Genomic DNA, 15304 nt, shown 5'->3' with positions numbered 1-15304 from the left:
GCAGCTTCAATAGTAAAAAGTTGGTCACACTTGTCAAAATGGGCCCCCCCGTCTTGCTAGGGCCCCAACACTTGCCGGGGTGCGCCGAGTGCTGACGCCGGCCCTGATGGCGGCCCTCTGGTGGGCTCCCCACACCACTGGGCCCTGGGCTACAGCCCAGATTGACCTCATTATAATCCGCCACTGACAGTATAGGTTCTTACAGCTGACATTCTTTCCGATGGAAACATTCACTTTTCTCGTCTTTTCCATCTGGCCCAGACCGACATGACAACTTCTCCAGCCAGCAGTCAGATAGGTTGCTGTCACTGGGGAGCGTAGAAAGAGCAGACTGGCCGGGTAAAAAGGGCAAGCAGGAGGTCCACCGCAGCTCTAGCCGTCTACCTCCAACGGAGGATGGGTGCAGTAATAGAATAAAAGAACGGTCAGCGGAGCGCTAGGAACTACAGGACATGGGTATGTTTGATAAGTCCACAACGCGTTTCGACGGTATCCCCGTCTTCATCAGGTGATTGATAGCCCCCACATCTCCCTGTACACTATATAATGGCCCCCACTGCTCCCTTTATACTGCATATTGGCCCCACGGCCCTTTATACACCATTTTATGGCACCCGTTCCCCCTTATGTATAGTATGATGGCCCCACTGCCCCTTATATATAGCATGATGACCCTCATAGCCTCTTATGTATATAGTATGATGGCACCCACACTTACTTATATAGAGAATACTTTAGTCTCCTCCTCAGTACAATTATGGTGATACGAAAAGCAAAACGAATATTCCAGCTTCCTCTTGATAAAATATATAAATCTTTAATCCAAATGGTTAAAATAGTAGTACATGCTCCTGGGACCACACCATGAACCCCATGAGGAGAGCGACGCGTTTCGACTGCAACAGCAGTCTTTATCCGGCTTTATCAAGAGGAAGCTGGAATATCCGTTTTGCTTTTCGTATACTTCCACGTCACATCAGGACTAGTTCCGTGCTTCTCTTCAGGATCGGTGAGCTGGCTTTAATCCCTCTTTTTTCTACAATTATGGTGATACCAAACTTGTGCAGATCTCAAAATATTTTTGCTGTGAAAAAAATGGGACAATTTTAATATATATTTGCAGTATATTATTATTATTATTAGTTTTATTGTGTCACTATTTCCAGAGACCTTTAACATTTTTATTTTTCAGTCAATGGAGCTATGTGATTCCATATTTTTTGTGGGGCAAGACTACGTTTATTATCATACCATTTTGGGTTAGAGATGACATTTTGATCATTCCTTATTGTAGTTTTTTCAGCCTTTCGAAGACCAAATCTTTTTTTGCATTCACATTACTTACAGCACCACTTCAGCCATTTTTTTTCTCTTTCAGCGCTGGAGTGGTGCTTCAAGTGTAAGTTCCCTGCCCGTAGTCTTATACTTACCAGCTGCCTTCTTCAGCTCTTTTCGGGGCCGCTCCTGTCCAATATCTTGTGACCGCGACTTCGGACTGACTGTGAGCCTTGCTCTGGCCTTGTTCTGCCTCTCATAGACTTACAATGAGTAGTGACCTCCCGATCAGCCATCAAACACTGCAGGTCACAAACTGCCGAAGACCGATCGGGGCGGCACTTGGAACGGATGAAAACAGCGGGACTTAGATAAGTGGCACCACTCCAGCACTGCACTAAAAACAAGTGCTAGAGAGGTGCTTTAGGTTTATACATCGATAGACTAGACTTTTATGAACACGGTGTTTTCGCATATGTGTATTTGTTTCCATTTTGTAATTTCTATATTTTAACGGGGGGTGATTTTAATTTTTTTTTTCATTTTTTTTAAACTTGTTTTTTTTTTTTTACTTTTTACTATATTTATTAGCCCCCTTAGATGACCTTAACCTGTGCTTGTCTGATCGCTTGAGCTATGTACTGTAATACCTCAGTACTGCTGGATAGATGAAAAGTCTTCTTTGAGGCCCAGACACAGCTGATTTTCAACAGAGCTATGTGTTGGCAGCCATGGGGGTCTTCAACAGACTCCCCGCTATCATAGCAAATCATTAGAACCCCGCGAGAACGGGCGCACATTGTTAAAGATGTTGTCCAGTCCTTTGGCTAAAACTCTGCAGTCGCTGTATGTAACTGCAGACTTCTGAATCATTTAATCGCATCCATCACAGGTTGTCAGGATTCTCTGGTGTTGACAGTGAGAGTGAGCAGTCACATGACCACAAATATGTGATTTCCATACTTCCGGCCATATTCAGACTAAGACGTGTGTGGTCTCACTCAGTACACGTCTAGATGGAATGTGGCAGGAAGTATAGAAATCACATACTTATGGTCACATGACCGCCCACTCTTACTATCAACACCGGATAATCTTCACAGCATGTCAGACTCGTTGTGAGGATTCTGAAGTCTATAGACACATACAGTGACTGCAGACATCTAACATAAGACTGGACAAGATCTACAACTGGACTGAGCATGCACTATAATGCTGCACTATAATGCAGGCTCAGCCTGTGAGCCCGCTCCATACATTCGCTCCCGACTTGCAGCGAACATGTATGAAGAATGTTGGGAAGGAGTTAAAGTGATCATGATACCTGATTACGGATGTGAGTCGGGGTTGGTTTTGTGCGGGATAAGTTAGGGATATTTTGGATACATATTTTTTGATCGCTTTCAGTAAAAGGCTGAGACAACATTCTTGTGTTCTACTCTGAGCACTTTAGACATATATGCAAAAGGGAAAAAGGGGGAGACACCAGAAAAAAAAAAATATGTCTGTGCATCCAAGTTGCAATTATTTAGTGGTGTTAGCGTAGACCAGTGATTCCCAAAGTGGAGACTTGACGGGGGTCTATATTGGTGTGAAAAAAAATGGAGGTTCACAAGTTGTAAGTGGGGGTCCATGAAAATGTATCTGGTTTTGATAGTAAAGAACAAAAATGTTGGCTTGGCTTTACCTATCAATGTAGGCAGATAATATTTTAAGAATGTCAGCGACCGTTACTTGTAAAAACTTGCATATTCGATATTCAGTAGCGTGCTCGGGAAATCTCGAGTAATGAGTGTATTCGCTCATCACTAATAATCACCAATCGGCTCTGTCACAGACTTCCGGTGCTTATGTCGCTATCCCACAATTCTAAGCGCTGACCGGAAGTCATTGATCTGTGAATATGGCGATGGCTGCACTCCCGCCCATCACCTCCGCTGCACATATCTCATCAACGCGATCACCCCCGCCAGCTCCCCGCACCCTGCAGCCCCCCCCCCCGGTGCACCCCAAACCCGTTGGCGCTGCAGATTAACCACAATCTGAGTCTGGAGGACCTGTCATGATATCAGAATCATGGGATGAGTCGCCAATCACACGACCCTAACATCATCAAGGGTCCTTTTGCACGGACCACACAAGGGAGCACAGAGACAGCAAAAGGAGGTAAAGAAACAGCACACACACACACAAGGGAACACAAAAGAGACAGCACACACAAAAGGGGAATGAGACAACTTACCTCACAAAAGGGAGGAAAGAGACAGCACATAAGGGGGAAAAGAGACAGCACATCAAAGTAATAAATAAATCCTTAAAATCGCAGAGTCAACTTTACCTGGTAATGAAGCATAATTATTGGCACATGTTCGATTCGATGTTCGATAGAAATATATGAAGAGCTGCTATTCGCGAAAACTTTGGAGACGGATATTAAAGGCGAATCAATATTTAATGTCCTGACTGATTTTTTTTAATGAAAAATCGATTCCATTTACAAACATTATTTTGGTGGCAGCAGATGGAGCTCCTGCCATGTTCGGGCGATATCGTAGGTTTATAAGCGATCTTAAAAGAATTATACCAGGAGTAACTGCAATTCACTGTGTCATCCACCGACAACACCTGGTAGCGAAAAATTTGAGTAATAGATTGCACCAATCGCTTCAATTTGTGATTAAAGCAGTTAACAAAATAAGAAGCAATGCGTTGAATACCCGTTTATTGGCACAATTGTGCGACGAAAATAATGAAGAATTCCAACGATTGCTCTTACATACTGAAGTACGCTGGTTGTCGAAAGGTGCATGTTTAACGAGATTTTACTCACTTTTTAAATCAGTTTTAGAGTTTCTGTAAAGTAAAGATCCAGATTTAAAAGAAAACCTGATCAAATTGAAAGCAGACATCGCTTATTTGACAGATTTGTTCAAAAACGTAATGACATTAACTTGCTGTTACAAGGGGACAGCCTAAATTTAATAAAAACAAAGGGTTTAATTTCGGCTTTTATTGGAAAATTGAAATTTATGAAGCAAAATATTAGTCGGCGCAAATTCTCCCAGTTTCCAAACTTGTCACAGGCAGAATGTCTTGATGAGGATAGTCAGACATACGTTCAACATTTAAATGCCCTGCATGATGACTTCAAAAACAAATCTGAAGATATTCTGACGATGGAAATACCATCATGGATCATAAATCCATTTGATGAAATGGAAGTGGCGATTGTGGTATTACAAGAGGAGCTACTCAAGCTTGGCACCAATGAGGAGCTGAAGGTGAAATTTAAAAATGGCTACATTTTGGCTGCATGCAGAAATACCCAAATAATATCCTGGGCTGTGGGAAATTGCGAGAAAACTTTTTATAGCGTTTCCCTTGTCATACCTTGTTGAAAAAAGTTTTAGTGTCGTTACAAACCTATTAACAAAAAAAAGGAGCAGATTGAACATCACAGAACGGGGAGATTTGCGGTTATTCCTTACAAAACTGAAGACAAATATTGATAATTTGCTGTCAATCCATCAAGTACATCCCTCCCATTAAAATGACGACTATTTTGTTTTAATTGTTGATTTGCATTGTTGAAGTTACATTATGTGATTAATGTTTAATTTTAATTCTATTAAGTCTGTAATCATATTATTTTAATAAATAGAACACGAGAAAATATACTATTTTTATTTTGATTTTGACCACTCCGAATTTAGGATTGGAACTCAGCCGCGATTCAAATTCCCACTGCTAGATCTAATCTTCACATTTTTTGACGAGTTTTGGGAATATGGAAGAAATGTAGCAGCAGGGGGTCCACCGAAACCCGTACAATTTTAAAAGTGGTCTACGAGAAAAAAAAGTTTGGGAACCTTTGGTTGTAGACCAATGAATGGAACAGCCACTCGGAGGAGGAGAAAAAAACAAAAAAGAAAATAGAACTGAGGCGTAGGTTACATAGTTCAAATGTGAAAGTATCAGGACACGGAAGATGTTATAAAAATAAAATCACCTTTATTAACCAGTACGGTAAATGATGGCACTGAAGGCGCTCACGAAAATAACATACATAAGTTAAAGGTATTAAACGAAAATAATCCGATTTGATAGAAACACAGCAGCAGATGGAATATAAAAATAAATAGTATCCAAAAAAATGATCAATAAAGTGCAATGTGCTAGTGGCAGAAAGAACATATGTGAGCATCAATGTGTAAAAGGCAGATTCTACATTCACATATGTAGCTGAAAATCTGCAAATAGTACCATGCATACAGCAACGTTATATGGAGCCATACACAGGTCAAGGTAAAAATAAATAGAAAAGCGTAAAAGTAGGGAAGAGATCGTTCACAGTGGCAGGCTCAGGTCAGTATAAATCCTTAAGAGGGAAGCCACATCTTGGCAGTGAGGAGCCTGTAGTGGGGGCCAGGGGTATAATCAATGGTGTATAGAGAGGCACATCTATGAATGAGGGTACATACCAGGGAGCTGCTGTGCTGAGTAACAGGACCTGTGGTACCGATACCTATGGATTTTCCTCATCTAGTGCAATTCTGTGGGTAAAATCGGCACCTAAGACCTGCGTACCTGCAAAAGAAGCTGACATGTTGCAGATTTCAAACATTCACAGTAAGGTAAAAAAAACTTAACAAAAACTTATGTTAGGAACCTACATGTACTTTTAATCTAGAAGAAAGGAGAAGTACCTACATAGTTTATCTTAATATTTTAATTCCACTTCTGGCTTTGGACCAAAAAGCTTAAGCAAAATTTGCAGCATTGAAAAAAAAACTCCACATGAAATAATTTCTACATAAAAATGATATTTTACTGTAGACAAAAGTGTGAACCTTCTTTTCTTAGTTCTACAATGTGACTTAAGGTACCGTCACATTAAAGGGAACCTGTCACCTGAATTTGGCGGGACCGGTTTTGGGTCATATGGGCGGAGTTTTCGGGTGTTTGATTCACCCTTTCCTTACCCGCTGGCTGCATGCTGCCGCAATATTGGATTGAAGTTCATTCTCTGTCCTCCAAAGTACACGCCTGCGCAAAGCAATCTTGGCTTGCGCAGGCGTGTACTATGGAGGACAGAGAATGAACTTCAATCCAATATTTCGGCCAGCATGCAGCCAGCAGGTAACGAAAGGGTGAATCAAACACCCGAAAACTCCGCCCATATGACCCAAAACTGGTCCCGCCAAATTCAGGTGACAGGTTCCCTTTAAGCGACGCTGCAGGGATCTAGACAACGATGCCGATCGCTGCAGCGTCGCTGAGTGGTCGCTGGAGAACTGTCACACAGACCGCTCTCCAGCGACCAACGATGCCGAGGTCCCCGGGTAACCAGGGTAAACATCGGGTTACTAAGCGCAGGGTCACGCTTAGTAACCCGATGTTTACCCTGGTTACCATTGTAAAAGTAAAAAAAAAAACACTACATACTTACATTCCTGTCGCGTCCCCCGGCCTCAGCTTCCCTGCACTGTGTAAGCGCTGGCCGGAAAGCAGAGCGGTGACATCACCACTGTGCTTTACGGCCGGCCGGCGCTGACACTGGGGGACGCAGGGAAGCTGACGCTGATGAACGTGACAGGAATGTAAGTATGTAGTGTTTTTTTTTTTACTTTTACAATGGTAACCAGGGTAAACATCGGGTTACTAAGCGCAGCCCTGCGCTTAGTAACCCGATGTTTACCCTGGTTACCAGTGAAAACATCGCTGAATCGGCGTCACACACGTCGATTCAGCGATGTCAGCGGGAGATCCAGCGACGAAATAAAGTCCTGGACTTTCCCCAGCGACCAACGATCTCCGAGCAGGGGCCTGATCGTTGGTCGCTGTCACACATAACGCTTTTGTTAACGATATCGTTGCTACGTCACAAAAAGCAACAATATCGTTAACGATATCGTTATGTGTGACGGTACCTTAACTATTGTATCTAGTCTAAATTTTTGCAGGGTGTTACTTCTAACGTCACTGATATGTACAGAAGAAAAGTTATACATCACATATTTATTTTACATAAAAACTCACATATCCAAATCCAAGGCTCAATAGACTCAGATTGGGTGAAGTGATAATCTATTGTTGTCCAAATGTTATCTATCGCAGAGTCTCCTACTAATCAATGGTAAATTTACATTATGATGAAGACACAATATACTGGAGCCACATTTGTTGTCCTAATTCTGTGCTGACGTCTTCAAAGAAGCTTAAAGGATCCTTCACTACGCACTGAGCATCTCTTATCTCTTGTTAAATAGCGTCATAGATTTTATGCTTTATTTCATGTTTTTCAAGAATATTTTTAAAGTTTCCTGATAGTGCTTTTATTTTGTTGCATTTGTAAAATGCACTTTATTCCGGCTATTTTTAAAGGGAACCTGTGATTAGATTCATGCTGACCCAACATTGACCGCATGAGTCAGAAACTGGTTAGATAATATATACATATGTCATGCATTTTGGCTAATATATATAGTAAAATAGTAACATAGTTATTAAGGTTGAAGGAAGACTATAAGTCCATCTAGTTCAACCCACAGCCTAACCTAACATGCCCTAACATGTTGATCCAGAGGAAGGCAAAAAAAACCCATGTGGCAAAGAGTAAGCTCCACAATTGGGGGAAAAAATTCCATCCCGACTCCACATACGGCAATCAGACTAGTTCCCTGGATCAACGCCCCATCAAGGAATCTAGTATATATACCCTGTAACATTATACTTTTCAAGAAAGGCATCCAGTCCCCTCTTAAATTTAAGTAATGAATCACTCATTACAACATCATATGGCAGAGAGTTCCATAGTCTCACTGCTCTTACAGTAAAGAATCCACGTCTGTTATTATGCTTAAACCTTCTTTCGTCCAGACGTAGAGGATGCCCCCTTGTCCCTGTCTCAGGTCTATGATTAAAAAGATCATCAGAAAGGTCTTTGTACTGTCCCCTCATATATTTATACATTAAAATAAGATCACCACTTAGCCTTCGTTTTTCCAAACTAAATAGCCCCAAGTGTAATAACCTATCTTGGTATTGCAGACCCCCCCAGTCCTCTAATAACCTTGGTCGCTCTTCTCTGCACCCGCTCCAGTTCAGCTATGTCTTTCTTATACACCGGAGACCAGAACTGTGCACAGTATTCTAAGTGTGGTCGAACTAGTGACTTGTATAGAGGTAAAATTATGTTCTCCTCATGAGCATCTATGCCTCTTTTAATGCATCCCATTACTTTATTTGCCTTTGTAGCAGCTGCCTGACACTGGCCACTGAATTTAAGTTTGTCATCCACCCATACTCCCAGGTCTTTTTCATTGACGGTTTTGCCCAGAGTTTTAGAATTAAGCACATAGTTATACATCTTATTACTTCTACCCAAGTGCATGACCTTACATTTATCCCCATTAAAGCTCATTTGCCATTTATCAGCCCAAGCTTCTAGTTTACATAAATTCTCCTGTAATATAAAATTGTCCTCCTCTGTATTGATTACCCTGCAGAGTTTAGTATCATCTGCAAATATTGAAATTCCACTCTGTATGCCCCCTACAAGGTCATTAATAAATATGTTAAAAAGAAGAGGGCCCAATACTGACCCCTGTGGTACCCCACTGCTAACCGCTACCCAGTCTGAGTGTGCTCCATTAATAACCACCCTTTGTTTCCTATCCCTGAGCCAGCTCTTAACCCACTTACACATATTTTCCCCTATCCCCATCATTCTCATTTTATGTATCAACCTTTTGTGTGGCACCGTATCAAAAGCTTTTGAAAAGTCCATATACACTACGTCCACTGGATTCCCTTGGTCCAGTCCAGAACTTACCTCTTCATAGAAGCTGATCAAATTAGTCTGACATGAACGATCCCTAGTAAACCCGTGCTGATACTGGGTCATGAGGTTATTCCTCTTCAGATACTCCAGTATAGCATCCCTTAGAATGCCCTCCAGGATTTTACCCACAGTAGAGGTTAAGCTTACTGGCCTATAATTACTGAGTTCAGTTTTTGTTCCCTTTTTGAATATTGGCACCACATTTGCTATACGCCAGTCCTATGGTACAGACCCTGTTATTATGGAGTCTTTAAAGATTAAAAATAATGGTCTATCAATGACTGTACTTAATTCCTGCAGTACTCAGAGCTGTATCCCAATTTTAGTGATTTTTAGATGCTGACGTACTTCCTGCTGGGTTAAGTGTCTGTATTCTGTATTATGACGTCTCTAGTTATACTACACATAATACTTGGCAGCTATATACAGCGGATGAAATAAGTATTGAACATGTCACCAATCTCCTAAGTAAATATATTTCGAAAGGTGCAATAGACATGAAATTCTCAACAGATGTCGGTCACAACCCATCCAATCCAGACAGGCAAAGAGATCTCCATAGATGTCCATAAATTAAGTTATGTGTAATAATGAGAAATGACACCAGGTAGAAAGTATTGAACACATGAAGAAAGAGAGGTACATAAATAATCTATGACGATGTGTAATATGAAGAGTAAATCCCAGATCCGATGTTACTATGTAACCATTAGCGTCATTTGCATTAGAATGTGATAACATTGTGTTTGTACAGGAGGGCGGAGCTATTACCAATCACTGACCCCTCCCCCAAATGTAGTGTCACCGTCCTATATAAAGAGGCCTCTTCCATCTGCTCCTCACTTCTTACCTGTAGTCATACAGCAGCAGGACCACAATGCAGGCCACTTACCTTCTCCTCCTCTGCTGCGTGACCCGCATATTGTCCGCTCCTGGTAAGTCCAGCTCCATTATGTGTATCTATCCTCTTGTCTTACAGCTTCTTAGTAGATGTAATGTTTATATCATAGTATTATATGCTCTAGTGGTGTAATCCTGTAAGAATAGAAATCCAGCATCAATGTCTTCAATTAATTCCACTATTAATTACCCCGTCTTTTATGGGGAATACCTGTGATACAAACACCAGGAGTAGACATTGCTTTGGGCACAGCTTCGGCTGCATTCTAGGACACACTAAGAAGTGACATATTTCTAACTGTTGATGAATTTGATATAAGAATAGCGTCTGCGATTGTCTTTCTCCCCATAATGTAGATATTTAACATTACTAAGAACAAATATAATAATTTAACAAATATATGATATAGATATTAACTTAATGTTCCTGTGCACACTAGCTATGAGAATCATACAATGTTAGAGGTGGAGGGGACCTCCAGGGTTATCTTGTCCAACCCCCTTCTCAATCCAGGATTCACTAAACCATCTCAGACAGATGTCTGTCTAGCCTCTGTTAGAAGTCTTCCATTGAAGGAGAACTCACCACCTCTTGTGGCCGCCTGTTCCACTCATTGATCACCCTCACTGTCAAAAAGATTTTTCTGATATCTAATCTGTATCTTCTACATTTCAGTTTTATTTCATTGCTTCTCGTGTTTCCATGTGCAAATGAGAATAATGATGATTCCTCTACAATGTGACAGACCTTGAGATATTTGTACACAGCAATTAAGTGGCCTCTTAGCCTTCTTTTTTGCAAGCTAAACATTCCCAGCTCCTTTAACCGTTCCTTGCAGTCCGCTTACCATCCTGGTAGATCTTTTCTCAACTTGCTCCAGTTTTTCAATGTCATTTTTAAAATGAGTATACTCGTTTGCTTTGTTTTCCCGAGCACGCTTGAGTGGTCTCCGAGTATTTGTAACTGCTCGGAGATTTAGTTTTTGTCGACCAGCTGCATGATTTAGAGCTGCTAGCCAGCCTGAGTACATGTGGGGGTTGCCTGGTTGCTAGGGAATCCCCACATGTATTCAGGCTGGCTAGCAGCCGTAAATCATGCAGCTGTGTGTCAACAAAAACTAAATCTCTGAGCACTCACAAATACTCTGGAGACCACCCGAGCATGCTCGAGAAAACCGAGCAACGAGTATAGTCGCTCATCACTATATAAATAATAATAATAATAATAATCACTAGTGCCCAGAACTGGACACAACATTCGAGATGAAGTCTGACCAAGGAGCAGTAGAGGGGGATAATTACTTCACCTGATCTATACTCTATGCTTCTTTTAATACATCCTTAATACATGAGATGGCTTAAGGAACAGTATAGCTGGCTTCTTGCATGCGTTCCATGGTAGCAAAAACACTAATGTGATAAATTTGTCGCAATTAGTGACATTTTCATTGACTAGTAAATCCATTAACTTTCTCCAATAATTTTAATAAATATCCCCAATTGTTCTCTTTTATAATCTCCCTTTTCCCACATTGAGAAGCCCCAGCCAATTGTATTCCTTAACCCCTTATTTATGGATTTGCATTTTCATTTTTTGCTCCACTTCTTCCCAGAGCTATAACTTTTTTAGTTTTTGTTCACAATGGCCATGTGAGGGCTTATTTTTTTGTGGGATGAACTGTACTTTTGAATGACAGCATCAGTTTTAACATATCGTGTACTTGAAAATGGAGAAAAAACTCCAAGTGTGGTGAAATTGCCAAAAAAATTGCAATCCCATAGTTGTCGTTTTTTGGTTTTTTAACCATGTTCACTAAATGCTAAAACTGACCTGCCATTATGATTCTTCAGGTAATTAAGAGTTTATAGACATCAAACATGTCTAGATTATTTTTTATTTACCGTATATACTCATGTATAAGTCATCCCGAGTATAAGTCAAGAAACCTAATTTGGCCACGAAAAACTGGGAAAACTTATTGACTCGAGTATAAGCCGGGTATGCATTGTATGCAGGGCTTCTCATCCCTGTCCTGTATGCATGGCATAAAAAAATTCATTTCAAAATGGCGCCGCCTGCACAGTACCAGCTATTGGACCACCTCTATAAACATCAATAGTGGATACTGCACAGGCGGCGCCATTTTAAAATGGATCTTTTAATGCTCCTCAGGAAAACATCAAGCACCTCTATTAACTGCACATTAAAAGTGCGATTATGCTGCAGCTCAGGAGCCACAGATGGTACTTGCCTGCAGAAGGTTTTTTTTTTAGTTTGTACATATATTTGTTATGTAAACTAGGGGGCAGGTCAGTGATCCCTCACTGACCTATCATAAGCCATCAGTATGAATACCTAACCAGAGCCCCATATAAAGACCCCCCCACAGGCCGCTCCGGAGCATGGGCATATCATTAACTCAAAACTGAAAATAAAGATTACACAACAACCACAAGACAGATTTCATCACCAGGTTCATTTTAATCAGTATAAAGGCACCAACCTGACACTGCCTGTAGGTTACTGCGCACAATCCTGCTGACAGGTTCACTTTAACACACAAAGTTGCACTTAGCTACTAATCTGCCTGTTCTTTTTATAGCTTTTAATTCTTATTTTTTTAAAATTTTTGCTGTTTAGTAACTAATTATTAAATCGATGGCTGCTAACTATTCTCTTTTTTTAGTTTTTGAAGGATCTGGATTAGGATCTGGCCAGGAATTTGGTACAATAATCGGTCAAGATGAAGGATCTGGCATTGTCATCATTCCAGAAGAAGGATCTGGTGCAATAATCGGTCAAGATGAAGGATCTGGTATTGTCGTCACTCCAGAAGAAGGATCTGGTGCAATAATCGGTCAAGATGAAGGATCTGGCATTGTCGTCACTCCAGAAGAAGGATCTGGCGCTATAATCGGCCAAGACGAAGGATCTGGTATTGTCATCACTCCAGAAGAAGGATCTGGCGCTATAATCGGTCAAGATGAAGGATCTGGCATTGTCATCACTCCAGAAGAAGGATCTGGTGCAATAATCAGTCAAGATGAAGGATCTGGCATTGTCATCATTCCAGAAGAAGGATCTGGTGCAATAATCGGTCAAGATGAAGGATCTGGCATTGTCATCACTCCAGAAGAAGGATCTGGTACAATAATTGCTCAAGATGAAGGATCTGGTGCTGTAATCACTCCAGAAGAAGGATCTGGTGCAATAATTGGTCAAGATGAAGGATCTGGTGTTGTAATTACTCCAGAAGAAGGATCTGGCGCTATTATCGGCCAAGATGAAGGGTCTGGTATTGTCATCACTCCAGAAGAAGGATCTGGTGCAATAATCGGTCAAGATGAAGGATCTGGCATTGTCATCACTCCAGAAGAAGGATCTGGCGCTATAATCGGTCAAGATGAAGGATCTGGCATTGTCATCACTCCAGAAGAAGGATCTGGCGCTATAATCGGTCAAGATGAAGGATCTGGCATTGTCATCACACCTGAAGAAGGATCTGGTGCAATAATCGGTCAAGATGAAGGATCTGGCATTGTCATCACTCCAGAAGAAGGATCTGGTGCAATAATCGGTCAAGATGAAGGATCTGGCATTGTCATCACTCCAGAAGAAGGATCTGGAGCTATTATCGGCCAAGATGAAGGTTCTGGTATTGTCATCACTCCAGAAGAAGGATCTGGCGCTATAATTGGTCAAGATGAAGGATCTGGTATTGTCATCACTCCAGAAGAAGGATCTGGCGCAATAATCGGTCAAGATGAAGGATCTGGCATTGTAATCATTCCAGAAGAAGGATCTGGTGCTGTAATTGGTCAAGATGAAGGATCTGGCATTGTAATCTCACCAGAAGAAGGATCAGGCATTAGTTCTTAAAAATAAAATGGTTTAAAATATACTGAAATGATTGAGGGACCAGGTCATTTTTGGACTTTTTCAAGGAATTCCCCATTACGTTTTGTTAGTGTGATTTTTTTCTTTTATGTGTTTATTTTATGTTCATAATTCCACAAAGCTGAAATAAGGCAAAGTAATCCTATCTGCACTGTATTCATGCATTTATCTTGTTCCTTTTATTCATTCTGCAGTTGGATGACGGTATTTTGTATATTTAATAAAAAAAATAACCTTTGCAACATTCTGCACTTTATTTTAAATGCATTTTATAAATATTACAATGAGAAAATGAATTAAAATAACTTAATGGAGATTCTGCCACATGAGTGGAGCCATACACCCAATATCACAGTATCACACACACATGTACTGTATGTTAGTGATATACACACTAACATCACAATAAAAATATTGCACTAATGGAGTAATACAGGCTGGAGTTTTATAAGCCAGTTGTGAACCTCGGCTCGGTGGAGTAAGGCTGCCGTCACACTAGCAGTATTTGGTCAGTATTTTACATCAGTATTTGTAAGCCAAAACCAGGAGTGGGTGATAAATACAGAAGTGGTGCATATGTTTCTATTATACTTTTCCTCTAATTGTTCCACTCCTGGTTTTGGCTTACAAATACTGATGTAAAATCCTGACCAAATACTGATCGTGTGACGGCAGCCTAAGATGCACCATATTTGTTAAGAAATGCATGCTTTACTATTAATTTGCATCCTCAGATTATAGTCAATCTATTGATAAGCCTAAGGCCACAACCATTCCATCAAGCTCTACCTATTTTTAAAAGGAATCTGCAAAGCTGACAGCAAAACACCAGAAACATTTTTGCTCAACTAACAATTGTGGAAACATTTGTGACTTTTCTATCCCAGTCTTCTGACAAGAAAGTTTGAATCGCCCCCTAGTGCATAATGTGGTTGAGCACAATCAGGGACTGACTGGGACTAAAATTCAGCACAGGCATTTCAAAGCACACAGACCAATTCTGTCCTCCCTCTTTCCTTAGATTGGGGTCTTTATTACTTTAATTACTTTTATTACCCTGCCTGGAGGAAATCAACATTTACTACAAGACCTAAATTGTCAATAATACCGATATATAAGATTTAATAATACCACCATAATATTGCAATATAACAGAAAAATATGACCAGACTATAAAATACTGCCAACTTGTACACAGGGTCGGAGCGGAGGATTCTCTAATGGGCCTAGGCACTGACAGCTGCAGGCATACAGGACCGACAGCTGCCTAGGGCACCCGCTGCTTCAGCGGCCCCCAGCCAGTGGCGTGTCGCTAATAGTGGCACACCACGCAAATGCTATGGGCCCATGAGTCAGGGGGGCCCGCCCGGTGCAATCAGAGCAGCAAC

General features: G+C 41.0%; 1 protein-coding gene across 1 annotated transcript in view; it reads left to right on the top strand.

The window, feature by feature from the left end:
• Positions 1 to 14155, top strand: part of LOC138649014 (uncharacterized) — a 51072-nt gene extending 36917 nt beyond the window's left edge. Inside the window, exon 2 of the mRNA XM_069739092.1 lies at positions 12706 to 14155. Within this exon, the coding sequence (XP_069595193.1) occupies positions 12706 to 13898 (1193 nt within the window). The 3' untranslated portion in view covers positions 13899 to 14155. The remainder of the gene's footprint in view (positions 1 to 12705) is intronic.
• Positions 14156 to 15304: the final 1149 nt, after the last annotated feature.

Source organism: Ranitomeya imitator, chromosome 9 (genome assembly GCF_032444005.1).
Source record: "Ranitomeya imitator isolate aRanImi1 chromosome 9, aRanImi1.pri, whole genome shotgun sequence".
Taxonomy (NCBI): Eukaryota; Metazoa; Chordata; class Amphibia; order Anura; family Dendrobatidae; genus Ranitomeya; species Ranitomeya imitator.
Note: the sequence above shows the minus strand (reverse complement) of the source record. Positions and strands in the feature narration are given on the sequence as shown.